Genomic DNA, 22,683 nt, shown 5'->3' with positions numbered 1-22,683 from the left:
GGTGTTGGAGTTGTCAGACTTTTTTTTTCTTTGCACCTTTTCTTTCCCCAGGTTGGGAGGATAAGTGGTGCTGCAAGCCCTCCCTGGGCTGTCACTCAGTCTCAGTGATTGACACTCCACACAGTCTGGGCCGGGGGAGGGGGGGGGGATGATCCTGTTAAAGGGGCCTGTCCCTTGGCCGGCCGCGGGCCGCTTTCTCCGCCGGTCCTGGGCCTTTAATTACACCCCCCACCCACCCCGGATTTTGTGTCGGCGGTTGGGAAAGCGGACGCCGGAGAGGCGGGCGGGTGCTGCGCGTACGCCTTGTCCCGCGGCGACGCAGGGGATGGGAGGGGGCGCCGTTGCGTCACCGCCGGGAAGACGCCCAGCCGATTGGCGGAGGCCGCTGTCGAGCGGCGAGCCCCGCCCCCTCCCTCCCTGACTTCAGCGGTTGGGGCCGAGCCCAGCGCGAGCGGCGGGCGGGACGGTGAAGCGATGGACAACAGCCGCTTCAGACAGCGTAAGTCACGTACGTGGCCCCCAAGTCTTTCTTTAAATTGGTTGTCCATGCGATGGCGGCTCCGCAAGTTCTTCTGGCGGCCTCGTTCGGAAAGCCGGCGCCGAGCGGAAAGAGTAGAGGCGGCGGCGTTACCCCCAGGGACTGACTGGGGGGGATGGGATATTCCACAGACCCCCCCCCCCACACACACACACAGACTAGGATGTGGCATTACCCACTGAACCCCTCCCCAGACTAGGAAGTGGCATTGCCCACTGACCCCCCCCCCCAAGACTAGGATGTGGCATTGCCCACTGCCCCCCCCCCCAGACTAGGAAGTGGGATTGCCCACTTCCCCCCCCCCCCAGACTAGACAGTGGCATTACCCACTGAACCCCTCCCCAGACTAGGAAGTGGCATTGCCCACTGACCCCCGCCCCCAAGACTAGGATGTGGCATTGCCCACTGACCCCCCCCCCCCCAAGACTAGGATGTGGCATTGCCCACTGACGACCCCCCCCCAAGACTAGGATGTGGCATTGCCCACTGACCCCCCCCCCAGACTAGAAAGTGGCATTGCTCACTGACCCCCCCCCCAGACTAGGATGTGGCATTGCCCTCTGAACCCCTCCCCAGACTAGGAAGTGGCATTACCCACTGAACCCCTCCCCAGACTAGGAAGTGGCATTGCCCACTGACCCCCCCCCCCAGACTAGGATGTGGCATTGCCCACTGACCCCCCCCAAGACTAGGATGTGGCATTGCCCACTGACCCCCCCCCCCCCAAGACTAGGAAGTGGCATTGCCCACTGCCCCCCAGACTAGAAAGTGGCATTGCTCACTGACCCCCCCCCCAGACTAGGATGTGGCATTGCCCTCTGAACCCCTCCCCAGACTAGGAAGTGGCATTACCCACTGAACCCCTCCCCAGACTAGGAAGTGGCATTGCCCACTGACCCCCCCCAAGACTAGGATGTGGCATTGCCCACTGACCCCCCCCCAAGACTAGGATGTGGCATTGCCCACTGACCCCCCCCCAGACTAGGAAGTGGCATTGCCCACTGCCCCCCCAGACTAGAAAGTGGCATTGCTCACTGACCCCCCCCCAGACTAGGATGTGGCATTGCCCTCTGAACCCCTCCCCAGACTAGAAAGTGGCATTACCCACTGAACCCCTCCCCAGACTAGGAAGTGGCATTGCCCACTGACCCCCCCCCCCCAAGACTAGGATGTGGCATTGCCCACTGCCCCCCCCCCAGACTAGGAAGTGGGATTGCCCACTGTCCCCCCCCCCCAGACTAGACAGTGGCATTACCCACTGAACCCCTCCCCAGACTAGGAAGTGGCATTGCCCACTGACCCCCGCCCCCAAGACTAGGATGTGGCATTGCCCACTGACCCCCCCCCCCAAGACTAGGATGTGGCATTGCCCACTGACGACCCCCCCCCAAGACTAGGATGTGGCATTGCCCACTGACCCCCCCCCCAGACTAGAAAGTGGCATTGCTCACTGACCCCCCCCCCCAGACTAGGATGTGGCATTGCCCTCTGAACCCCTCCCCAGACTAGGAAGTGGCATTACCCACTGAACCCCTCCCCAGACTAGGAAGTGGCATTGCCCACTGACCCCCCCCCCAAGACTAGGATGTGGCATTGCCCACTGACCCCCCCCCCAAGACTAGGATGTGGCATTGCCCACTGACCCCCCCCCCCAAGACTAGGATGTGGCATTGCCCACTGACCCCCCCCCAGACTAGAAAGTGGCATTGCTCACTGACCCCCCCCCCAGACTAGGATGTGGCATTGCCCTCTGAACCCCTCCCCAGACTAGGAAGTGGCATTACCCACTGAACCCCTCCCCAGACTAGGAAGTGGCATTGCCCACTGACCCCCCCCCCCAGACTAGGATGTGGCATTGCCCACTGACCCCCCCAAGACTAGGATGTGGCATTGCCCACTGACCCCCCCCCCCAAGACTAGGAAGTGGCATTGCCCACTGCCCCCCAGACTAGAAAGTGGCATTGCTCACTGACCCCCCCCAGACTAGGATGTGGCATTGCCCTCTGAACCCCTCCCCAGACTAGGAAGTGGCATTACCCACTGAACCCCTCCCCAGACTAGGAAGTGGCATTGCCCACTGACCCCCCCCAAGACTAGGATGTGGCATTGCCCACTGACCCCCCCAAGACTAGGATGTGGCATTGCCCACTGACCCCCCCCCAGACTAGGAAGTGGCATTGCCCACTGCCCCCCCCAGACTAGAAAGTGGCATTGCTCACTGACCCCCCCCCCAGACTAGGATGTGGCATTGCCCTCTGAACCCCTCCCCAGACTAGAAAGTGGCATTACCCACTGAACCCCTCCCCAGACTAGGAAGTGGCATTGCCCACTGACCCCCCCCAAGACTAGGATGTGGCATTGCCCACTGACCCCCCCCAAGACTAGGATGTGGCATTGCCCACTGACCCCCCCCCCCAAGACTAGGATGTGGCATTGCCCACTGACCCCCCCCCCAAGACTAGAAAGTGGCATTGCTCACTGACCCCCCCCCCAAAGACTAGGGTGTGGCATTGCCCTCTGAACCCCTCCCCAGACTAGGAAGTGGCATTACCCACTGAAACCCTCCCCAGACTAGGAAGTGGCATTGCCCACTGACCCCCCCCCAAGACTAGGATGTGGCATTGCCCACTGACCCCCCCTCAAGACTAGGATGTGGCATTGCCCACTGACCCCCCCCCCCAAGACTAGGAAGTGGCATTGCCCACTGCCCCCCCAGACTAGAAAGTGGCATTGCTCACTGACCCCCCCCCAGACTAGGATGTGGCATTGCCCTCTGAACCCCTCCCCAGACTAGGAAGTGGCATTACCCACTGAACCCCTCCCCAGACTAGGAAGTGGCATTGCCCACTGACCCCCCCCAAGACTAGGATGTGGCATTGCCCACTGACCCCCCCCCCAAGACTAGGATGTGGCATTGCCCACTGACCCCCCCCCCAAGACTAGGATGTGGCATTGCCCACTGACCCCCCCAAGACTAGGATGTGGCATTGCCCACTGACCCCCCCCAGACTAGGAAGTGGCATTGCCCACTGCCCCCCCAGACTAGAAAGTGGCATTGCTCACTGACCCCCCCCCCCCAGACTAGGATGTGGCATTGCCCTCTGAACCCCTCCCCAGACTAGGAAGTGGCATTACCCACTGAACCCCCCCCCAGACTAGGAAGTGGCATTGCCCACTGACCCCCCCCAGACTAGGAAGTGGCATTGCCCACTGACCCCCCCCCCAGACTAGGATGTGGCATTGCCCACTGACCCCCCCCCCCAGACTAGGATGTGGCATTGCCCACTGACCCCCCCCCCCAGACTAGGAAGTGGCATTGCCCACTGACCCCCCCCCCCAGACTAGGAAGTGGCATTGCCCACTGACCCCCCCCCCAAGACTAGGATGTGGCATTGCCCACTGACCCCCCCCCCCAAGACTAGGATGTGGCATTGCCCACTGACCCCCCCCCCAAGACTAGGATGTGGCATTGCCCACTGACCCCCCCCCCCAGACTAGGAAGTGGCATTGCCCACTGACCCCCCCCCCCCAGACTAGGAAGTGGCATTGCCCACTGACCCCCCCCCCCAAGACTAGGATGTGGCATTGCCCACTGACCCCCCCCCCCAAGACTAGGATGTGGCATTGCCCACTGACCCCCCCCCAAGACTAGGATGTGGCATTGCCCACTGACCCCCCCCCCCAGACTAGAAAGTGGCATTGCTCACTGACCCCCCCCCCCCAGACTAGGATGTGGCATTGCCCTCTGAACCCCTCCCCAGACTAGGAAGTGGCATTACCCACTGAACCCCTCCCCAGACTAGGAAGTGGCATTGCCCACTGACCCCCCCCCCCCAAGACTAGGATGTGGCATTGCCCACTGACCCCCCCCAAGACTAGGATGTGGCATTGCCCACTGACCCCCCCCCCCAGACTAGGAAGTGGCATTGCCCACTGCCCCCCCAGACTAGAAAGTGGCATTGCTCACTGACCCCTCCCCCCCAGACTAGGATGTGGCATTGCCCTCTGAACCCCTCCCCAGACTAGGAAGTGGCATTGCCCACTGACCCCCCCCAAGACTAGGATGTGGCATTGCCCACTGACCCCCCCCCAAGACTAGGATGTGGCATTGCCCACTGACCCCCCCCCAAGACTAGGATGTGGCATTGCCCACTGACCCCCCCCCCAAGACTAGGATGTGGCATTGCCCACTGACCCCCCCCAGACTAGGAAGTGGCATTGCCCACTGCCCCCCCAGACTAGAAAGTGGCATTGCTCACTGACCCCCCCCCCCCAGACTAGGATGTGGCATTGCCCTCTGAACCCCTCCCCAGACTAGGAAGTGGCATTACCCACTGAACCCCCCCCCAGACTAGGAAGTGGCATTGCCCACTGACCCCCCCCCCCAGACTAGGAAGTGGCATTGCCCACTGACCCCCCCCCCCCAGACTAGGATGTGGCATTGCCCACTGACCCTCCCCCAGACTAGGATGTGGCATTGCCCACTGAACCCCTCCCCAGACTAGAAAGTGGCATTTCTCACTGACCCCCCAGAGTAGGAAGTGGCATTGCTCACAGACCCCCCCTGGACTAGGAAGTGGCATTGCCCACAGACCGCCCCCCCCAGACTAGGAAGTAGCATCGCCCACAGACCCATCCCCTCCAGACTAGGAAGTGGCATTGCCCACTGACCCCCCCCCCCCCGCCTCAGATGAGGAACTGGCATCACCCATAGACCCCCTCCAGACTAGGAAGTGGCATCGCCCACAGACCACCCCCCTAGACTAGGAAGTGGCATTGGCCACAGCCCCCCCCCCAGATGAGGAAGTGGCATTGCCCACAGACTGCCCCCCCCCCCCCAGACTAGGAAGTGACATCGCCCACAGACCCCCAGACTAGGAAGTGGCATCGCCCACAGACCCCCTCCTCAGACTAGGAAGTGACATTGCCCACGAATTCTCTCCCCCCCCCCCCCCCCCCCCCCAGACTGGAAAGTGGCATTGCCCACAGACCCCCCACCCCCAGACTAGGAAGTGGCATTGCCCACAGACCCCCCTCAGACTAGTAAGTGGCATTGCCCACGGACTCCCCTCCAGACTAGGAAGTGGCATCCCCCCAGACTAGGAAGCGACATCACCCATGGATCCACCCCCAGACTAGGAAGTGGCATTGACCACAGATCCCCCCTTTCGTCCCCTCCGGAGGGAAATGGTACTTTCCAGAGACCATCTTCACCCCCTTCCAAAACTGATCTATCCCAAGACTAGTGAGCAGCATAGCCCAGAAACAACCCCTCAGTTGACCCCCCCCCCCACTGAGGGAAATGAAACTACACAGCTCACCCCCACCCTTGCTGTGTGAGAGAAATGGGATATTCCAGTGACACCCTTGAAGACTGGGGAGTGGGATATCCTAGGGATGCCCCGCTCCCATACTGAGGGGAAGGGGAGGTTGGGATAGCCTGGAGAATGCCTCACCCAGATTGAGGGCATGGAGTACAAGTGATATCACCCTGCCCCACCTCAGACTGAGGGGCAAATGGGGTATGCTGGACCCCATATTGGAGGAGAGAACATGCTATCAATGGATACCATGGGGGTTACCACTGACCAGACGCTGAATTGGACCAGCCATACATCAGCAGGTCAGAGACTGGGAATCCTGCGAGTATCTTCCCTCCTGAACCCCCCCCCCCCAGACACGTACAAAGCCTGTCCGCCATCTACAAGGCACAAATCAGGAGTGTGATGGAATACTCTCCACTTGCCAGGATCGGTGATGGGTTCTGTGCTGATTTTGGCGTCAACGTAGTCACTAAATCGGAGAATCCAGCCCCCTGTCTTTCAGTTTTTTTCTACCAAAGTGGAGAGCTTCACACTTTTTCACATTCGAATCCATCTGCCATGATCTTGCCCATTCATTTAGCTTGTCCAAGTTTGATACGTTGGGTGTAGAAACTTGTGGGGGGACAGAGAAAGACCCATGGGGACAGAGAGAGAGAAACCTGTGGGGGACAGAGAGGGAGAGATCTGTGGGGGGACAGACAGACAGAAAAAGAGAGAGACCTGAGGAGACCTTTAACAAATTCAGGTGGGAACTCAGTAGGAACAACCTTTCCCAGAGAGTGGCAATAATTTGGAAATTGCTACCATGAAGGAAAAATATATTTAAGGGATATCTAGATAAGTACATGAGGGAGACAGGAATAGAAGGATATGCTGATAGGACATGATGAAGGGGAAGAGCTTGTGTGACGACTAAACATTGGACTAGACCACTTGATCTGAATGGCCTATTTCTGTGCTAGATACTTTAACTGTGTGGGACCATACGTCTGGACTTCCCCCTTTCTCTATTGACCATCTCACCATCCACCATTCTCCAAGAGCAGCCCTTTTTTTTTTTGCCAAGGTCTGCTGATATTTATGCTTGCTCTCCACCTGAGCCATCCACCCTGGAACAGGTATCTTATATTGAATAAACGTATTTCCCAAACGCAGAACTCTTCGGGGACCCCCAGACATCCTGTATAATCCTCCTTCATGGACTTGTACCCACTTCCAGTCCTCTTACCTTCCTTTGGGAACAAGTGTTCAGGGAATCCAAATCTTAATTATATATTTTGGAGACTATACATGGCTCTGATGATATTCAGTAAACCAGGAAGACTTGCATATATTTTTTTTTTGTTCATTTATGGGATGTGGCCATTGCTGGCTAGGCCAGCATTTATTGCCCATTCCCAGTTACCCTCAAAGGTGGTGGTGAGCCCCTTTCTTGAGCCGCTGCAATCCATGTGGTGCAGGTACACCCACTGTGCTGTTGGGGAGGGAGTTCCAGGATTTTGACCCAGCGACAGTGAAGGAACGGTCTATATATTTCCAAGTCAGGATGTTGAGTGACTTGCAGGGGAACCTCCAGGTGGTGGGGTTCCCAGGTATCTGCTGCTCTTGTCCTTCTAGATGGTAATGGTTGTGAGTTTGGAAAGTGCCTGTCTAAGGAGCCTTGGTGAGTTACTGCAGTGCATCTTGTAGATGGTCCACACGGCTGCCACTGTGCGTCGGTGTTGGAGGGTTTGAATGTTTGTGGAAGGGGTGCGCATCAAGCGGGGCTGCTTTGTCCTGGATGATGTCAAGCTTCTCGAGTGTTGTTGGAGCTGAGCTCATCCAGGCAAGTGGATCACAAGTCCATCACGCTCCTGACTTTTGTTTTGTAGATGGTGGACAGGCTCTGGGGAATCCACAGGATTCCCAGCCTCTGACCTGCTCTTTGGAGCCACCGTATTTATACTGCTGGTCCAGTTCGGTTTATGGCTGCTCTCACAACCTCAGGAGGTTCCATAGTACTTTACAGACAATGAGGTTTTTTGAAGCCTAGTCATTGTTGTTATGTAGGAAATGTGGAGGTGCATTTGTGCACAGCAAGCTCGCACAATCAGCAATGTGATAATGGCTGGATAATCGTTGGCGATGTTGGCCGAGGAATGAATATTGCTCAGGTCATCGGGGAGACCTTTGCCCATCTTCGAAATAGTATTATGGGGTCTTTGCATGGACCCTAGTGAGCAGACAGGGCTTCAGTTTAACGTGTCTCAGCCGGGAGACTGTGCAGCAGTCGCTTGGTAAAAGAAAGTCCAAATTCATATACTGTGGGGTGGCCCAATTTAAAAATAAAGTCTCTGTGCTGACATGGTAAATAATTGCTTTGTTGCTCGTTTCATTTGGTGGGGGGGGTGCTCCTGATGAATTTCACTGCTTTTAACCCATTTCTAGGGATCTCTGAAATTCATCCAGCTTCTGTGTTACGGTGATGGTGGTGGGAGGGGTGGTGAGAACATTCTACAGCTTGGTATGACCCCTGTCTACAGAAGATGACTCTTTATTGTTTTGGCTCAAAAGGCTGTGGATGATCTGAATTCATAGGCTGGTTACAACAGTCAGCTTATTCTGTCGCTTTCTATTTCAGCTGCCAAGACAAGAACGAGGGGGCCGATGCACGTCGAGGGAAACCCCAGCCACCTCTTTGAAGACACCAGCGGGAATATGGATCCCCCAGGAGCAGGATATGAGGGCAGCAGCACAGGCTTTGGCCTCTCGGGAGAGGGCTTCCTCAGCGACCCCGTGGTGTCTAACCTGGCAATGGCTTATGGCAGCAGTTTAGCCAGCCAGGGCAAAAACATTGTCGATCAAAATGTAAGCCGGGGGGGTGGGGGGGGCTGTTTTGTTGACCCCATTAATCACATTTTGCTTTGATGTTTTTAACTTTCTGTTGAGATTCTGTTTAACTTGATGCAGTAAAGTCGCCGTAGTCTAAGGTGACCATCTTTCCCCTTTGATGTGGAGAGCTGACTGGTGGTGATTTGAAATAAATTTAGAGTACCCAATTGTTTTTTTCCAATTAAGGGACAATTTAGCATGGCCAATCCACCTACCCTGCACATCTTGGGGCTGTGGGGGTGATACCCACGCAGACACGGGGAGAATGTGCAAACTCCACACGGACAGTGACCCAGGGCCGGAATTCAAACCCGTGTCCTCAGCGCCGCAGTCCCAGTGCTAACCACTGTGCCACATGCTGCCCCGATGAGGAACGTTTTACCTGAACCGTTGCCGGATTGGGAGCCAATATATAGATCAGCAATAAATAAACGGCACAGGACAAGTTAGGAGGTGGACAGCAGGGTTTTGGATGAAGCTGCAAAGTGGGTGCAAGTCTCCTTCTATCTGGTAAATTCCAATGGGTGGCCGCAGAACTCTAACCTTGGTAAACTGTTGACTTCGAAAGGAAAGTGGCGGAGAGAAAGAAAGAGAAAATGGCATGTTTGCTTCAGTTTGAATGGAGAGAGAGAGAGATGTTTCAGGAATTCTTAACCATTTTTCCAGAAAGAGTCCAAGAATGAATTACAACTGAGCGACGCACTTTAAACCAAAATCCGTTTGTACTGGTGTAAAATGGACATTCCCGTCATCTTCTGAGACACAGGGCGGGGTTTTCCCTCCCCTCCCGGCGGGGTGCTCTCCGATGGCAGAGGAGACTCACCAGTGGCCGCCGGCAGGATCTCCCGATCCCGTCGAGGTCAGTGGCTAGCCCGTCCCGCCGCTGGGGCCACCTCTTTGCGGGCCTGGAAGATCCCACCACCAGCGGGAAGGCCAGCGAGATCCAGCCCAAAGGCTTCATTTGTTAACGAGGCATTAACAATATATATTCAAGGGACTTCCGGGTGCGGCAATGACCAGCTGAGTCGCACGTTTCGGCACCTCCCGTTGGAACGGACTTTTGGGCTCTTAATAGGAGCCCCAACGGCAATTTAAACGGGCAAAAACACTGTGCGGTAAACCAGAAGGGAATCCCCCCCGGATACACATGGAAAAAGGAGAGGATAGCGGCCGGATTGCAGAAGATCCTCTGGAGCAGCGGCAAGGAAGGGAAGCTCGAAGCAAGATGGCGTCGGTAGGTGGCCGTTTGTTATGGGGCCCGGAGCAACAAGAGTTCCTGCGGCGCTGTGTGGAAGAGCTGAAGAAGGAGTTGAAGAAGGAGGTGTTGGCCCCGATATTACAGGCGATTGAAGGGCTAAAGGAGGAGCAGAGGACCCAGGAGCTGGAGCTTCGGGTCGTGGAGGCAAAGACTGCTGAAAACGAAGATGAAATACAGGGCCTGGTGGTGAAGACAGAGACGCACGAGGCACAGCACAAAAGGTGTGTGGAGAGGTTGGAAGCACTGGAGAATAATTCGAGAAGGAAGAATTTAAAGAGTCCTGGGTCTTCCCGAAGGCGCAGAGGGGGCGGACGTCGGGGCATATGTAAGCATGATGCTTCACTCGCTAATGGGATCGGAGGCCCCGACGGGAGAATGCGGTGATCCGCGTATACCAGGATTGGAGTGCGGAGGTGGCGAGAAGGAGGGCAAGTTTCAATCGGGCTAAGGCGATGCTTCACAAACAGAAGGTTCAATTTGGAATGTTGCAACCGGCGAGACTGTGGGTCACACACCAAGGGAAGCACCACTACTTTGAGACGGCAGAAGAGGCGTGGACATTCATTGTGGACGAGAAGCTGGAATAGTCTGGCGAGAGAAAGAGCTGCTGGGATAAAGTGGTGGGGTGATTATGTGGGGCGAGGAAGGGGAAGGGGGGGGGATGATTTTTCAATTTGTTAATTGTTCGACCCTGTAACTTTTCTCTCTTCCCCTCGTTGGTGGGGGGGGGGGGGGGTGTTAACTGGGTTGCTGCTGCTAAGGAGAAGGGGAGCTGTTATGGGACGGGGTGGTCGAGACTGGGGGGCACCGTCGGTGGGCTATACAGGTACGTGGGAACGGGGTGAGGAGCTGGGTTAAAAAAGGGGATGGCTAGTCCAGAGCCCCCCAACCCAGCTGATCACGTGGAACGTGAGAGGGCTGAACGGGCCGATTAAAAGGGCACGGGTACTCGCACACCTAAAGAAATTAAAGGCAGATGTGGTTATGTTGCAGGAGACGCACCTGAAACTGATAGACCAGGTCAGACTACGTAAAGGATGGGTGGGGCAGGTGTTTCATTCGGGTTTAGATGCGAAGAATAGGGGGGTGGCTATCTTAGTGGGGAAACGGGTACTGTTTGAGGCAAAGACCATAGTGGGGGTAGATATGTGATGGTGAGTGGCAGATTGCAAGGGGAGGCGGTTGTTCTGGTGAACGTATATGCCCCGAACTGGGATGATGCAAACTTTATGAGGCGTATGTTGGGGCGTATCCCGGACCTGGAGGCGGGAAAGTTGGTAATGGGGGGAGACTTCAATACGGTGCTTGATCCAGGGCTGGACCGGTCGAGGTCCAGGACCGGGAGGAGGCCGGCAGCGGCCAGGGTGCTCAAGGACTTCATGGAGCAGATGGGAGGAGTAGACCCCTGGAGATTTATTAGGCCTAGGAGTAAAGAGTTCTCATTTTTCTCCTATGTTCACAAGGTATATTCAGGGATAGACTTTTTTGTCTTGGGAAGGGCACTGATTCCGAAGGTGACAGGGACGGAGTATACGGCCATAGCCATTTCGGACCACGCTCCACATTGGGTAGATCTGGAGGTAGGAGAGGAAAAAGAACAGCACCCACTCTGGGGAATGGATATGGGCTTATTGGCGGATGAGGGGGTATGTCTAAGGGTGAGGGGGTGTATCGAAAGGTACTTGGAGCTTAATAACAACGGAGAGGTTCAGGTGGGAGTGGTCTGGGAGGCGTTGAAGGCGGTGGTCAGAGGGGAACTGATATCCATAAGGGCACATAAAGGGAAGCAAGAGGGTAAAGAAAGGGAGCGATTGTTGAGAGAACATCTGAGGGTGGACAGGCAATATGCAGAGGCACCGGAGGAGGGACTGTACAGGGAAAGACAAAGGTTACATGTGGAATTTGACCTGCTGACCACGGGTAAGGCAGAGGCACAGTGGAGGAGGGCACAGGGTGTACAGTATGAGTATGGAGAGAAGGCGAGTCGGCTACTGGCCCACCAATTGAGGAAGAGGGGAGCGGCGAGGGAGATAGGTGGGGTGAGAGATGAGGCGGGAGAGATGGAACGGGGAGCGGAGAGAGTGAACGGGGTGTTCAAAGCATTCTATGAGAGGTTATATAAGGCTCAGCCCCGGAAGGGAAGGAGGGAATGATATGTTTCCTGGATCAGCTGGAATTCCCGAAGGTGGAGGAGCAGGAGAGGGCGGGACTGGGAGCACAGATTGAGATGGAGGAGGTGGTAAAGGGGATTGGGAGCATGCAGGCGGGGAAGGCCCCGGGACCGGATGGGTTCCTGGTGGAATTTTATAGGAAATATATGGACCTACTGGCCCCGCTTTTGCGAGAACCTTTAATGAGGCCAGGGAAAGGAGGAAGTTGCCCCCGACTATGTCAGAGGCGACGATATCGCTACTTTTGAAGAAGGAAAAAGACCCGCTGCAGTGTGGGTCCTACAGGCCCATTTCCCTTTTGAACGTAGATGCTAAGCTCCTGGCCAAGGTGATGGCGATGAGGATAGAGGACTGTGTCCCGGGGGTGGTCCACGAGGATCAAACTGGGTTCATTAAGGGGAGACCGCTGAACACGAACATACGGAGGCTGCTAGGGGTGATGATGATGCCCCCACCAGAGGGGGAGGCAGAGATAGTGGTGGCGATGGATGCCGAGAAAGCATTCGACAGAGTGGAGTGGGACTATCTGTGGGAAGTGTTGAGGAGATTTGGTTTTGGAGAAGGGTTTATTGGATGGGTACAGCTGCTATATAGGGCCCCGGTGGCAAGTGTGGTCACGAACAGGCAGAGGTCTGACTACTTCCGTCTTTATAGAGGGACGAGGCAAGGGTGTCCCCTGGCTCCGTTACTGTTTGCATTGGCAATTGAGCCCCTGGCCATAGCACTGAGGGGCTCCAGGAAGTGGAGAGGAGTACTCAGGGGAGGAGAAGAACACCGGGTATCATTGTATGCACATGATTTATTGCTGTATGTTGCGGACCCGGTGGAGGGGATGCCTGAGATAATGCGGACACTCTGGGTGTTTGGGGAATTCTCGGGGTACAAATTGAATATGGGGAAGAGTGAGTTGTTTGTGGTGCATTCGGGGGAGCAGAGCAGGGGAATAGATGATTTACCGCTGAGGAAGGTAACAAGATTTCCGGTACTTAGGGATTCAGATAGCCAGGAGTTGGGGAACCTTACATAGGCTTAATCTAACACAATTGGTGGAATAGATGGAGGATTTTAAGAGATGGGACATGGTGCCCCTGTCACTGGTGGGTAGGGTGCAGGCGGTCAAAATGGTAGTCCTCCCGAGATTCCTTTTTGTGTTTCAGTGCCTCCCGGTGATGGTCACGAAGGCTTTTTTCAAGAAAATTGAAAAAAGTGTCATGAGTTTTGTGTGGGCTGGGAAGACCCCGAGAGTGAGGAGGGTTTTTTTGCAGCGTAGCAGGGATAGGGGGGACTGGCACTTCCGAACTTAAGTGAGTACTATTGGGCCGCCAATGTCTCAATGGTGTGTAAGGGGAGGGAGCGGCGTGGAAGAGATTGGAGATGGCGTCCTGCAAAGGAACCAGCCTACAAGCACTGGCGACGTTGCCGTTCACCCCGAAGAAATACACCACAAGTCCAGTGGTGGTGGCAACACTGAAAATTTGGGGGCAGTGGAGACGGCATAGGGGAATGACGGGAGCCTCGGTGCGGTCCCCGATAAGAAATAATCATAGGTTTGTCCCGGGGAGAATAGATGGGGGATTTAGAGCATAGCAGAGAGCTGGGATTGTGCAATTGAGGGATCTGTTCTTAGACGGGACGTTTGCGAGTCTGGGAGCACTGACGGAAAAATATGGGTTGCATTTCGGTACATGCAACTGAGGGCTTTTGCGAGGCAACAGGTGAGGGAATTCCCGACGCAGGAGATTCAGGATAGAGTGATTTCGGGGACATGGGTGGGGGATGGTAGGGTGTCAGATATATACAGGAAATGAGAGACGAGGGGGAGATCATGGTGGATGAGCTGAAGGGAAAATGGGAAGAAGAGCTGGGGGAAGAGATTGAAGAGTGGCTGTGGGCAGATGCCCTACGTAGGGTGAACTCTTCGTCCTTGTGCGCCAGGCTTAGCCTGATACAATTCAAGGTTTTGCACAGGGCGCATATGACCGGAGCAAGGCTCAGTAAATTTTTCGGGGTAGAGGATAGGTGTGGGAGATGCTCGAGCTGCCTGGCAAACCACACCCACATGTTTTGGTCATGCCCAGCACTGCAGGGGTTCTGGGTGGGGGTGGTGCATGTGCTTTCAACGGTGGTGGGGGGGGGGGGGAGGGCCCGGGCGGGTCCTCAGGGGTGTTTATGTATAGATATTTGTACTTGGTTATGTATATTGGATTGTTTGATTTTATTATTTGGGAGAGTTATTATTTTTATTATGGCAGTTGCCATTTAGTATATATAATCTTTACTTATTTGTTAAAAAACGGTCGCTGTTATTGATATTGTTTTGTTGCTGTAAAAAGGGAAAAACCTTTGTACTGTTTTGTTTGGCCGAAAAATTTGAATAAAATTTTTTTTTTTAAAAAAAACAATATATATTCAAAGCTAGATGGTCAGTTTGTGGGGAGTCATTCTGTGAAGGTGAGTTAGTCAATTCATTGCGGCATTCTTTGAGCTTGTCCCTATGTCATTTGAAGAAAAGGAAGAGATGCTTCCTTGAGATTCCAGTCCAAAGTGGGGTCAGGCATGTAGCTGCTTTTACAGAAAATGAGAGAAAGCGGAAGGAGTGAATGGAGAATCCCGGGTCGAAGGTATCAGACATATTCCTTGTTGTGATAAAGCACTGGTAACATCCACCAGCAAAATGAACGCCCTCAGCTTCTGCCCCAGCAGTGTCTATGAGAATCCTGGAATGTACCCCAGTGAGATTGTAACTCTGAGGCCAGTACCCACTAGCTTCACCATCCTACCTCCTGCCAATCAGCCCAGGTACAGTGTACCGAAAAACGACCGCATTCTAACCGCGGGATTGGCAACCATACCCATGGGTGACCGCAGTGTAAGTGGCCTGGCTAGCTGCATGCCCCCAGTCACGCCACATCTTGCCAACCCTCAATGGGACTGCTCTGTATATGGGTTTGGGAGGGTTTAACACTCTGATGTCCCACCTTATAGGAGTATATCTGATTCCTTCGATGCCAGAGCCTGATTAGCTCTCAACTTAGGTGACCTGACCCAGAAATCCTCAGGCCCAGATCCCACCCAGTCGAGGGATCATTTGAGCATGCCATTACCTTCAGTTCCTCAGCATCAATATTGTACAGATTGACTAAAATGGTTTCATATCATTGGTACTTTTCATTCTACATTTTGCTTCTTAACCCCCTGTCTGATTCTGATAGCCATGTAAAGGAAAGTGACTGAACCCTTTACCCTTGACTTCTGCAGATTGATCGATTTATTCCGGTGAGCAAATTGAAATATTATTTTGCTGTGGACACCATTTATGTCGGGAAGAAACTGGGACTGCTCATCTTTCCCTACATGCACCAGGTAAGGGAGGTGACCTTTCACTGATGATTCAGCTGAAAGGGGCATTAATCAAGAAAACAGAGATGTCGCGTGTAACACGGCGGTTCGAATGCTGAAGCCTTGAAGCTCACTGAACCTTCCCATGGGTGAAGGGATTTGTAAATCTTTGTTGCATTGTTGGGGGAGAGGCGCACGTTGCGCTCGTCAGTCAGTGGTTCCTGGGAGACACTGAGAATGGGTTCACCAACTTGATCAGTTCTCAAGGACAGATTTGCAGTTGTTGCACAATTGCTTTGTTAAATACCGTTTCCAGTGGCAAGAAACCATTCACTGTGATTTTCACCGAGCAACAGGAAAATGGAGTCACATTTTGGAGGGACGTGGATACTTCTCGCACGGCACCATGTCTCTGCTTGGTAGCATGAGCATTGGGGCAATAATGTGATGACGCTGGAGCACCAACAGGGACACCTTAGAAGGGAAAATTGAGCCTGACAGCCATACACAGAATCTCTACAGCACAGAAGGAGGCCATTCGGCCTGTTGAGTCTGCACCAACCGTCTGAAAGAGCACCCCACCTAGGACCACTCTCCCGTCCTATCCCCATAATCCCATAACCGCAACTAACATGCACATCCTCAGACACCAGGGGGCAGTTTAGCGTGGCCAATCCACCTAACCTGATCATCTGTGGACTGTGCGAGGAAACCGGAGGAAACCCACGCAGACAGGGGGAGAAAGTGCAAACTCCACACAGACAGACACCCGAAGTGGGAATCAAAATCGGGTCCCTGGCGCTATAAGGCACAACCAGGCATGCAGGTGTTCCTCGGGGTCTCCAGGGTGATCCTCGGGTCCCTGGCGCTATAAGGCACAACTAGGCATGCAGGTGTTCCTCGGGGTCTCCAGGGTGATCCTCCTAATTTGTATGTTTGTAAACTTTCTCCTGAAGTGACCGAGAGGAGGTTTTCTTTCCCATTCAATTTGTGTTGGTTATGCACTGATTGTCAGCGATCTAATTGTTGGTTTAATTCTGTGGGACAGAATTGGGAAGTACGATACCAGCAAGACAGCCCTGTGGCCCCTCGAGTCGAAGTGAATGCTCCTGATTTATATATTCCAGGTAGGTTACTATCTATAGTCTGAATCAGTTTCATGAGGTATTTCTGGATTGGGTGAGGAAAGGGGCTGACACTCTAATCAACCCAGTTCTGATGAAAGGTCACAGATCTGAAACGCTAGCTCTGTTTCTCTCTGTGCAGGTGGTGCCAGACTTGCTGAGTATTTTCAGCATTCTCTGCTTTTATTTCAGAATTCCAGCATCTGCAGTATTTTCCTTTTCTGTTTATTATGATCAACATATTTGTGAGGTTCAATCCACGCACCAGTGATGGATACCCCTGCCACTGGAGGGAGATTTTACCCCATAGTCTTCGGAGAGGGTGACTTGTGAGTCATTTGCAGGTCACGGAGAGGGTTCCGCACTCCCTGAGCAGTTGGTCTGCCCCCCCCCGCCCCCAAACAATGTGAGACTGGCTTTGTTCTGGCAAGATTTCCTGAGGGGGATCTGCGTTTCTGGTCGATTTGCAAAGTCTCGGAATTACAGCTACTAGTGCGCCTGCCGCCCTCTGATACCTTCACAACTGCGCTGGTCAGCATATTAGCTATCCGTGTACAACATTACCCCAGAGTCCAATCCCACCCACCGTCCACTCGTACAGTGGATAGCAATCGGGAATGGGAACTCTGGGCAGCACGGTGGCGCAGTGGTCAGCATTGTTGCCTTACAGCGTCGAGGTCCCAGGTTCGATCCCAGCTCTGGATCACTGTCTGTATGGAGTTTGCACATTCTCCCCGTGTTTGCATGGGTTTCGCCCCCAAAACCCAAAGATGTGCAGGATAGGTGGATTGGCCACACCAAATTGCTCCTTAATTGGAAAAATGAATTGGGCACTCTAAATTTATAACAAAAAAGGGAATGGGACCTCTGGCCGTTTCATTCACTTGCACTGAATTTTAGTGCTCCCATCCTGGCTGAAATCCGTTAACAGGCCACGGACCAGGATTGGAAAGTGGGTCTGTGCGGCTCAGTCACACACGTGGCTGTGCATTTGCGCATTGAGCCCTCGGAATGTGGGCAGGGCAGAGACTTGCTGTTACGCTTAAGCAAGGCTTGTTGTATTTGATTGTGTGACCACGCATTTCGATTGGTTGGTGATTGCAATGTTGTGAAAGAAGGTCACAAACATATTCTCGATGGACTTGCAGGCTGGTTTAATGGGCTGCAGCACTGTGACTCTTCTGTCAAATCTCCGTCCACTTCTCTCTCTCTCTCTCTCTCTCTCCAGCAATGGCGCTTATCACATATTTACTGGTAGCTGGATTTGCTCTTGGAACTCAAAGCAGGTGAGGATCCTCTTGTCTCACCATTCCCACTTTCTGTTCTAACCGGTGTTTAATTCGAATGGCCTTTGGCATTCAACGTCATTCATGTTTTTACATTTACGTTTCAGAAGTGGGATGGGTTGTGGGCATTGAAAAAGAACCTGCGTGACAGTAGGACATCTCAAAGTGCTTTACAGTCAATGAAGTACTTTTGAAATATTGTCATGTGGGAAACGCAGAAGCCAGTTTGCACAGAGTAATCTACCACAATCGCAGCATTCAGGATCTGTTCAAAGCCTCGCCCAAAAGACGTGGCAACCCCCCCTCCCCCCCCCCCCCCCCCTCCCCCGGTACTAAGGCACGCCCTTGTAGTGTTGCCGAGATCTTCGTGCTCCTGTCTCTGGAGCAGGACTTGAACCCACAATCTCCTGACTCAGGGGATGCTCGCCACTGAGTCAGTCAGAGCTGAGGAACACTTTCTTACTTCAAACACTTCCTCCATTTGTCAGTCTTTATTGTGGTTAGTCAATTTTGTTCATTCTCCCATTCCAAAACAATGTGCCATGCCAACGCCGGTGACAAACCTGTTGCGGTTTAATGCTGTTCTCTGGCTGATTGTGCTGGGAAGTGTATGAGAGAGGATTCTGTTGGGAAGTAATTCCATCGCGGAGTGACTGGAATTGACCAAGGATTCAAGGTTAGCACTGTTGCTTCACAGCTCCAAGGCCCCAGGTTTGATTCCCGGCTTGGGTCACTGTCTGTGCGGAGTCTGCACGTTCTCTCTGTGTCTGCCTGGGTTTCCTCCGGGTGCTCCGGTTTCCTCCTGTAAGTCCTGAAAGACGTGCTGTTAGGTGAATTAGACATTCTGAATTCTCCCTCTGTGTACCCGAACAGGTGTCGGAATGTGGCGACTAGGGGATTTTCACAGTAACTTCATTGCAGTGTTAATATAAGCCTACTTGTGACAATAATAAGATTATTATTATTAAATCTGCATTGTCACTGCATGATAAAAGTGTATCGACCTCCAGTTATTTATTGTGCCACGTTTCCAGCCAGAAGCTTATGCGCACACACAGCATTTACTTACAAACTTCTCTTCCCCACAGGTTCTCGCCAGAGGTGTTGGGGATGCAGGCGAGCTCAGCATTAATCTGGCTGGTCATTGAGGTGCTGGCTATCCTGCTCAGCCTCTACCTGGTCACAGTGAACACAGACCTGACCACCATCGACCTCATCGCTTTTGCTGGATACAAGTATGTCGGGTAGGTGTGGGAGAGATGGACTTGGGCGAGTCTATGGGCACCAGTGTCATCGCAGTTAAGCGAGTCTGTAGTCATTTGTGAAATAAAGAACAAAGAAAAGTACAGCACAGGAACAGGCCCTTCGGCCCTCCAAGCCTGCGCCAACCATGCTGCCCATCTAAACTAAAATCTACACTTCCTGGGTCCGTATCCCTTTATTCCCATCCTATTCATGTATTTGTCAAGATGCCCTTAAACGTCACTACTGTCCCTGCTTCCACCACCTCCTCCGGCAGCGAGTTCCAGGCACCCATTACCCTCTGTTTTTTTTTTAAACTTGCCTCCTACATCTCCTCTAAACCTTTCCCCCGCACCTTAAACCTATGCCCCCTAGTAATTGACCCCTCTACTCTGGGAAAGATTCTCTGACTATCCACTCTGTCAATGCCCCTCATAATTTTATGGACCTCTATCAGGTCGCCCCTCAACCTCCATCGTTCCAGTGAGAACAAACCGAGTTTATTCAATCTCGCCTCACAGCTAATGCAAATGTCTGACTTCTTGTCCACAGGATGGTCACTGGAGTCGTGGCCGGGCTGATTTTTGGAAGAACGGGATATTACGTTGCACTGGGCTGGTGCTGCATCTCAATTGTGGTGTTCATGGTGGGTTTAATTATTTAACTTGCTTCCCTGTTCACTTCACAACTTGTAAATGTTAACCCACCAATATCATTTCACCACGACCTTCCGTGAGGTACTGATACTCTCAGGGATTGTGGTTAGCATCACTGCCTCACGGCGCTGAGGACTCGGGTTCAATCCGTACCCCGGGTCACAGTCCGTGTGGAGTTTGCACATTCTCCCCGTGACTGGGTGGGTTTCACCCCCATAACCCAAGGATGTGCAGGTTAGGTGGAATAGCCACACTAAATTGCCTCTTAATTGGAAAAAAATAATTGGGTGCTCTAAATTTATTTTTAAAATGAATTGAACACTTATGGTTCTATACAGCTGCAGCATGACTTGCCAGTTTTTATACTCAATGCTCCGGCCGATGACCGTATGCCTTCTTGACCACCTTCTCCACCTACATTGCCACTTGCAGTGACCTATGGACCTGTACACCCAGATCCCTCTGCCTGTCAATACTCATAAGGGTTCTGCCATTTACTGTATATTTCTCATCTGTATTAGACCTTCCAAAATGCATTACCTCACATTTTGTCCGGATTAAACCCCATCTGCCATCTCTCCGCCCAAGTCTCCAACCGACCTATATCCTGCTGCATCCTCTGACGATCCTCATCGCTATCCACAATGTTTATTTTTTCAGATTCGAACGTTGAGACTGAAGATTCTGTCTGAAGCTGCGGCCGAGGGTGTTCTGGTGCGAGGCACGAGGAACCAGCTACGCATGTACCTGACCATGGCGATCGCCGCAGTGCAACCAGTCTTCATGTACTGGCTCACGTTTCACTTGGTCAGATAGGAAAGTTGGATTACCTCTGTGTTCCCTGGGGATGGGGATTGGAGGAGTGTCCATCTCTTTCTCCCCCCCCCCCCCCCCCCCCCAAATGTAGGGCTGAGGGGAGAGCACAGTTGGGGGAATCTAAATCCCAGCGGTTTGGGGGGTGGGTTGGGGTTAAACGCAGGACAGTATTGTTGCCCCGAGGGGTTAGCCGTCTCCCATGGCGATGTGGAAGGAGACATCTCGCTGAGAGGAGGGGTCCAACTCCCCGAGTAGTGGGGGGTGCAAAAGCGTGAGGAGGGGGAGGTAAAATGATGTCCCTGTGTGGGGAGCGGGGGACATGCAGGACAGGTCCATCTCCCCAAGGGGCGCTGGGTCATGTCCTTTCCCTTTGTGGATATTGGGCTTTTTTCTGTTAAGCTGCCTGTATAATCTGAAACGCAACAAGTTCATCGGTGATGTGTCCGTCCCAGATAACTAATCTGATCGGAAGGAAAAAGCTGGTGGACATTCCTGCTTTGTGCTGACTTTCCACTGTTCGCACAGTGGGAATTTTTTAAAATATCTATTTATAAACACTGAAGTTGGGCAAATAAAATATGGAAAGTATAATATCTTGTGCAATTTTATTGGGATTGTTTCAGGGGAAAGTCTTCTACTGCAGGAGCCAGCGACCAGGAGTCTGCAGTGCCCCAGGGGTCAATAACGTGGTTTCAAGGGGCCCACCAGTAGCTCGTCTTCACTGTGCACCAATTCAAAGTTGTTTTAATGCAAATCCCCGAGGCTAACCGCATTGTACCTTCCAGGCCCAGTCGTCGCCAGCACCGTAACTCTAGGCCTGTGCTCATCCGGCCACCATGTTGTCGAAGAGATGGTGACTCGTTAACGGATAAGAGGAGAAGCAAGAGCTAGTATGGCCATCACTTACCATTGGCCTTGTCAGCACTCTTTACAGCTCCAGCGACACTTTTCAACCTTCGTAACAGTCTAATCAAGTTGGCAACACTCCCGTCAACCTCTGATGGCCTCCAAACTTGAGTATGGCCAAGCCAGGCTGACTATTGACCATGTGCTTGGTGAGTTACCTTGAGGTCTTGACAGAATTCTTGCTCAGTCAGCAACTAGTTTCACATTAAAGTCAAACAGAAATAATACATATATATGTTTAATTGTATAATTAAGCTTTATACAGAAAGAATACTTGTGTTTCATGACATTTCAGACAAAATCTACTGCAATGCCCAAAATTAATTTCTCATAAGAATTAGGAGTGGGAGTGGACCATGCAGCCCCTTGATCCTGCTCCACCATTCAGTACAATCATAGCTGATCTTGAGCCTCAACTCCCATTTCAAATCATACAATCTCAGTGGGGAAGACCATTTGGCCAATTGAATCTGCTCTGAAAAGCACTCCCAGCCAAGCGCACTCCCTCGCTGTATCCCATTAACCTAACCTACACATCGTTGGACACTACAGGACAATTTAACATGGTCAAACCACCTAACCTGCACATCTTTGGACACTTGAAGGACAATTTAGTGTGACCAATCCACCTAATCTGCACATCCTTGGACTGTGGGAGGAAACTGGAGCACCCGGAGGAAACCCACGCAGACACAAAGTGCAAACTCCAGAATCGCCCAAGGCTGGAATTGAACCCCAGTCCCTGGCGCTGTGAGGCAGCAGTGCTTCCCACTGTGCCATCACATCTCCCCAAATCCCTTGATTTCCTTGTTGATATCCGTTGCTATTCTCAAATGTGCACAGCCCTTGAGAGAATTCCAGAGTTCACAACCCTTTGAGATTTTGCCTCAAGCTCAGTCCTAAATGGCTAACTCCTTGTCCTGACACTGTGCCCCGCCCCATCTTCTAATTCCCCAGCCAGGGGAAATAATCTTTCGGTGTCTACCCAATCAAGCCCCTTCCAGAATCTTTTTCATTTCAATGAGATCGCCTCTCAAATCTATCCACCCTATCAGGCGGTGCATTCCAAATCCTAACCACTCGTTGCATTAAAAATGTTTTACCTCAAGTTGTTAGTTGGTCAACTTAAACTGTGCCCTCTGTTTTTCACCT

At 52.8% G+C, this 22,683-nt stretch overlaps 1 protein-coding gene across 2 annotated transcripts; it reads left to right on the top strand.

Moving 5' to 3' along the window:
- Window positions 1–363: 363 nt before the first annotated feature.
- yif1b (Yip1 interacting factor homolog B (S. cerevisiae)) lies at window positions 364–21,216 on the top strand. 2 transcript variants are annotated; one of them, XM_072490211.1, is made up of 8 exons: window positions 364–499; window positions 8,483–8,709; window positions 15,421–15,525; window positions 16,550–16,628; window positions 17,854–17,911; window positions 19,000–19,155; window positions 19,706–19,799; window positions 20,470–21,216. In XM_072490211.1, exons 1-8 carry the CDS (start codon window positions 475–477, stop codon window positions 20,623–20,625), a joined length of 900 nt encoding a protein of 299 aa, XP_072346312.1. In that variant the 5' UTR covers window positions 364–474; the 3' UTR covers window positions 20,626–21,216. The 2 variants fall into 2 exon arrangements, with proteins under 2 accessions (XP_072346312.1, XP_072346311.1); XM_072490210.1 differs by having other exon boundaries at window positions 367–508.
- Window positions 21,217–22,683: the final 1,467 nt, after the last annotated feature.

The sequence above is a fragment of the Scyliorhinus torazame genome, chromosome 25, assembly GCF_047496885.1.
Source record: "Scyliorhinus torazame isolate Kashiwa2021f chromosome 25, sScyTor2.1, whole genome shotgun sequence".
Taxonomy (NCBI): Eukaryota; Metazoa; Chordata; class Chondrichthyes; order Carcharhiniformes; family Scyliorhinidae; genus Scyliorhinus; species Scyliorhinus torazame.
The sequence above is the reverse complement of the archived record's forward strand: the minus strand, read 5'-3'. Positions and strand labels throughout refer to the sequence as shown.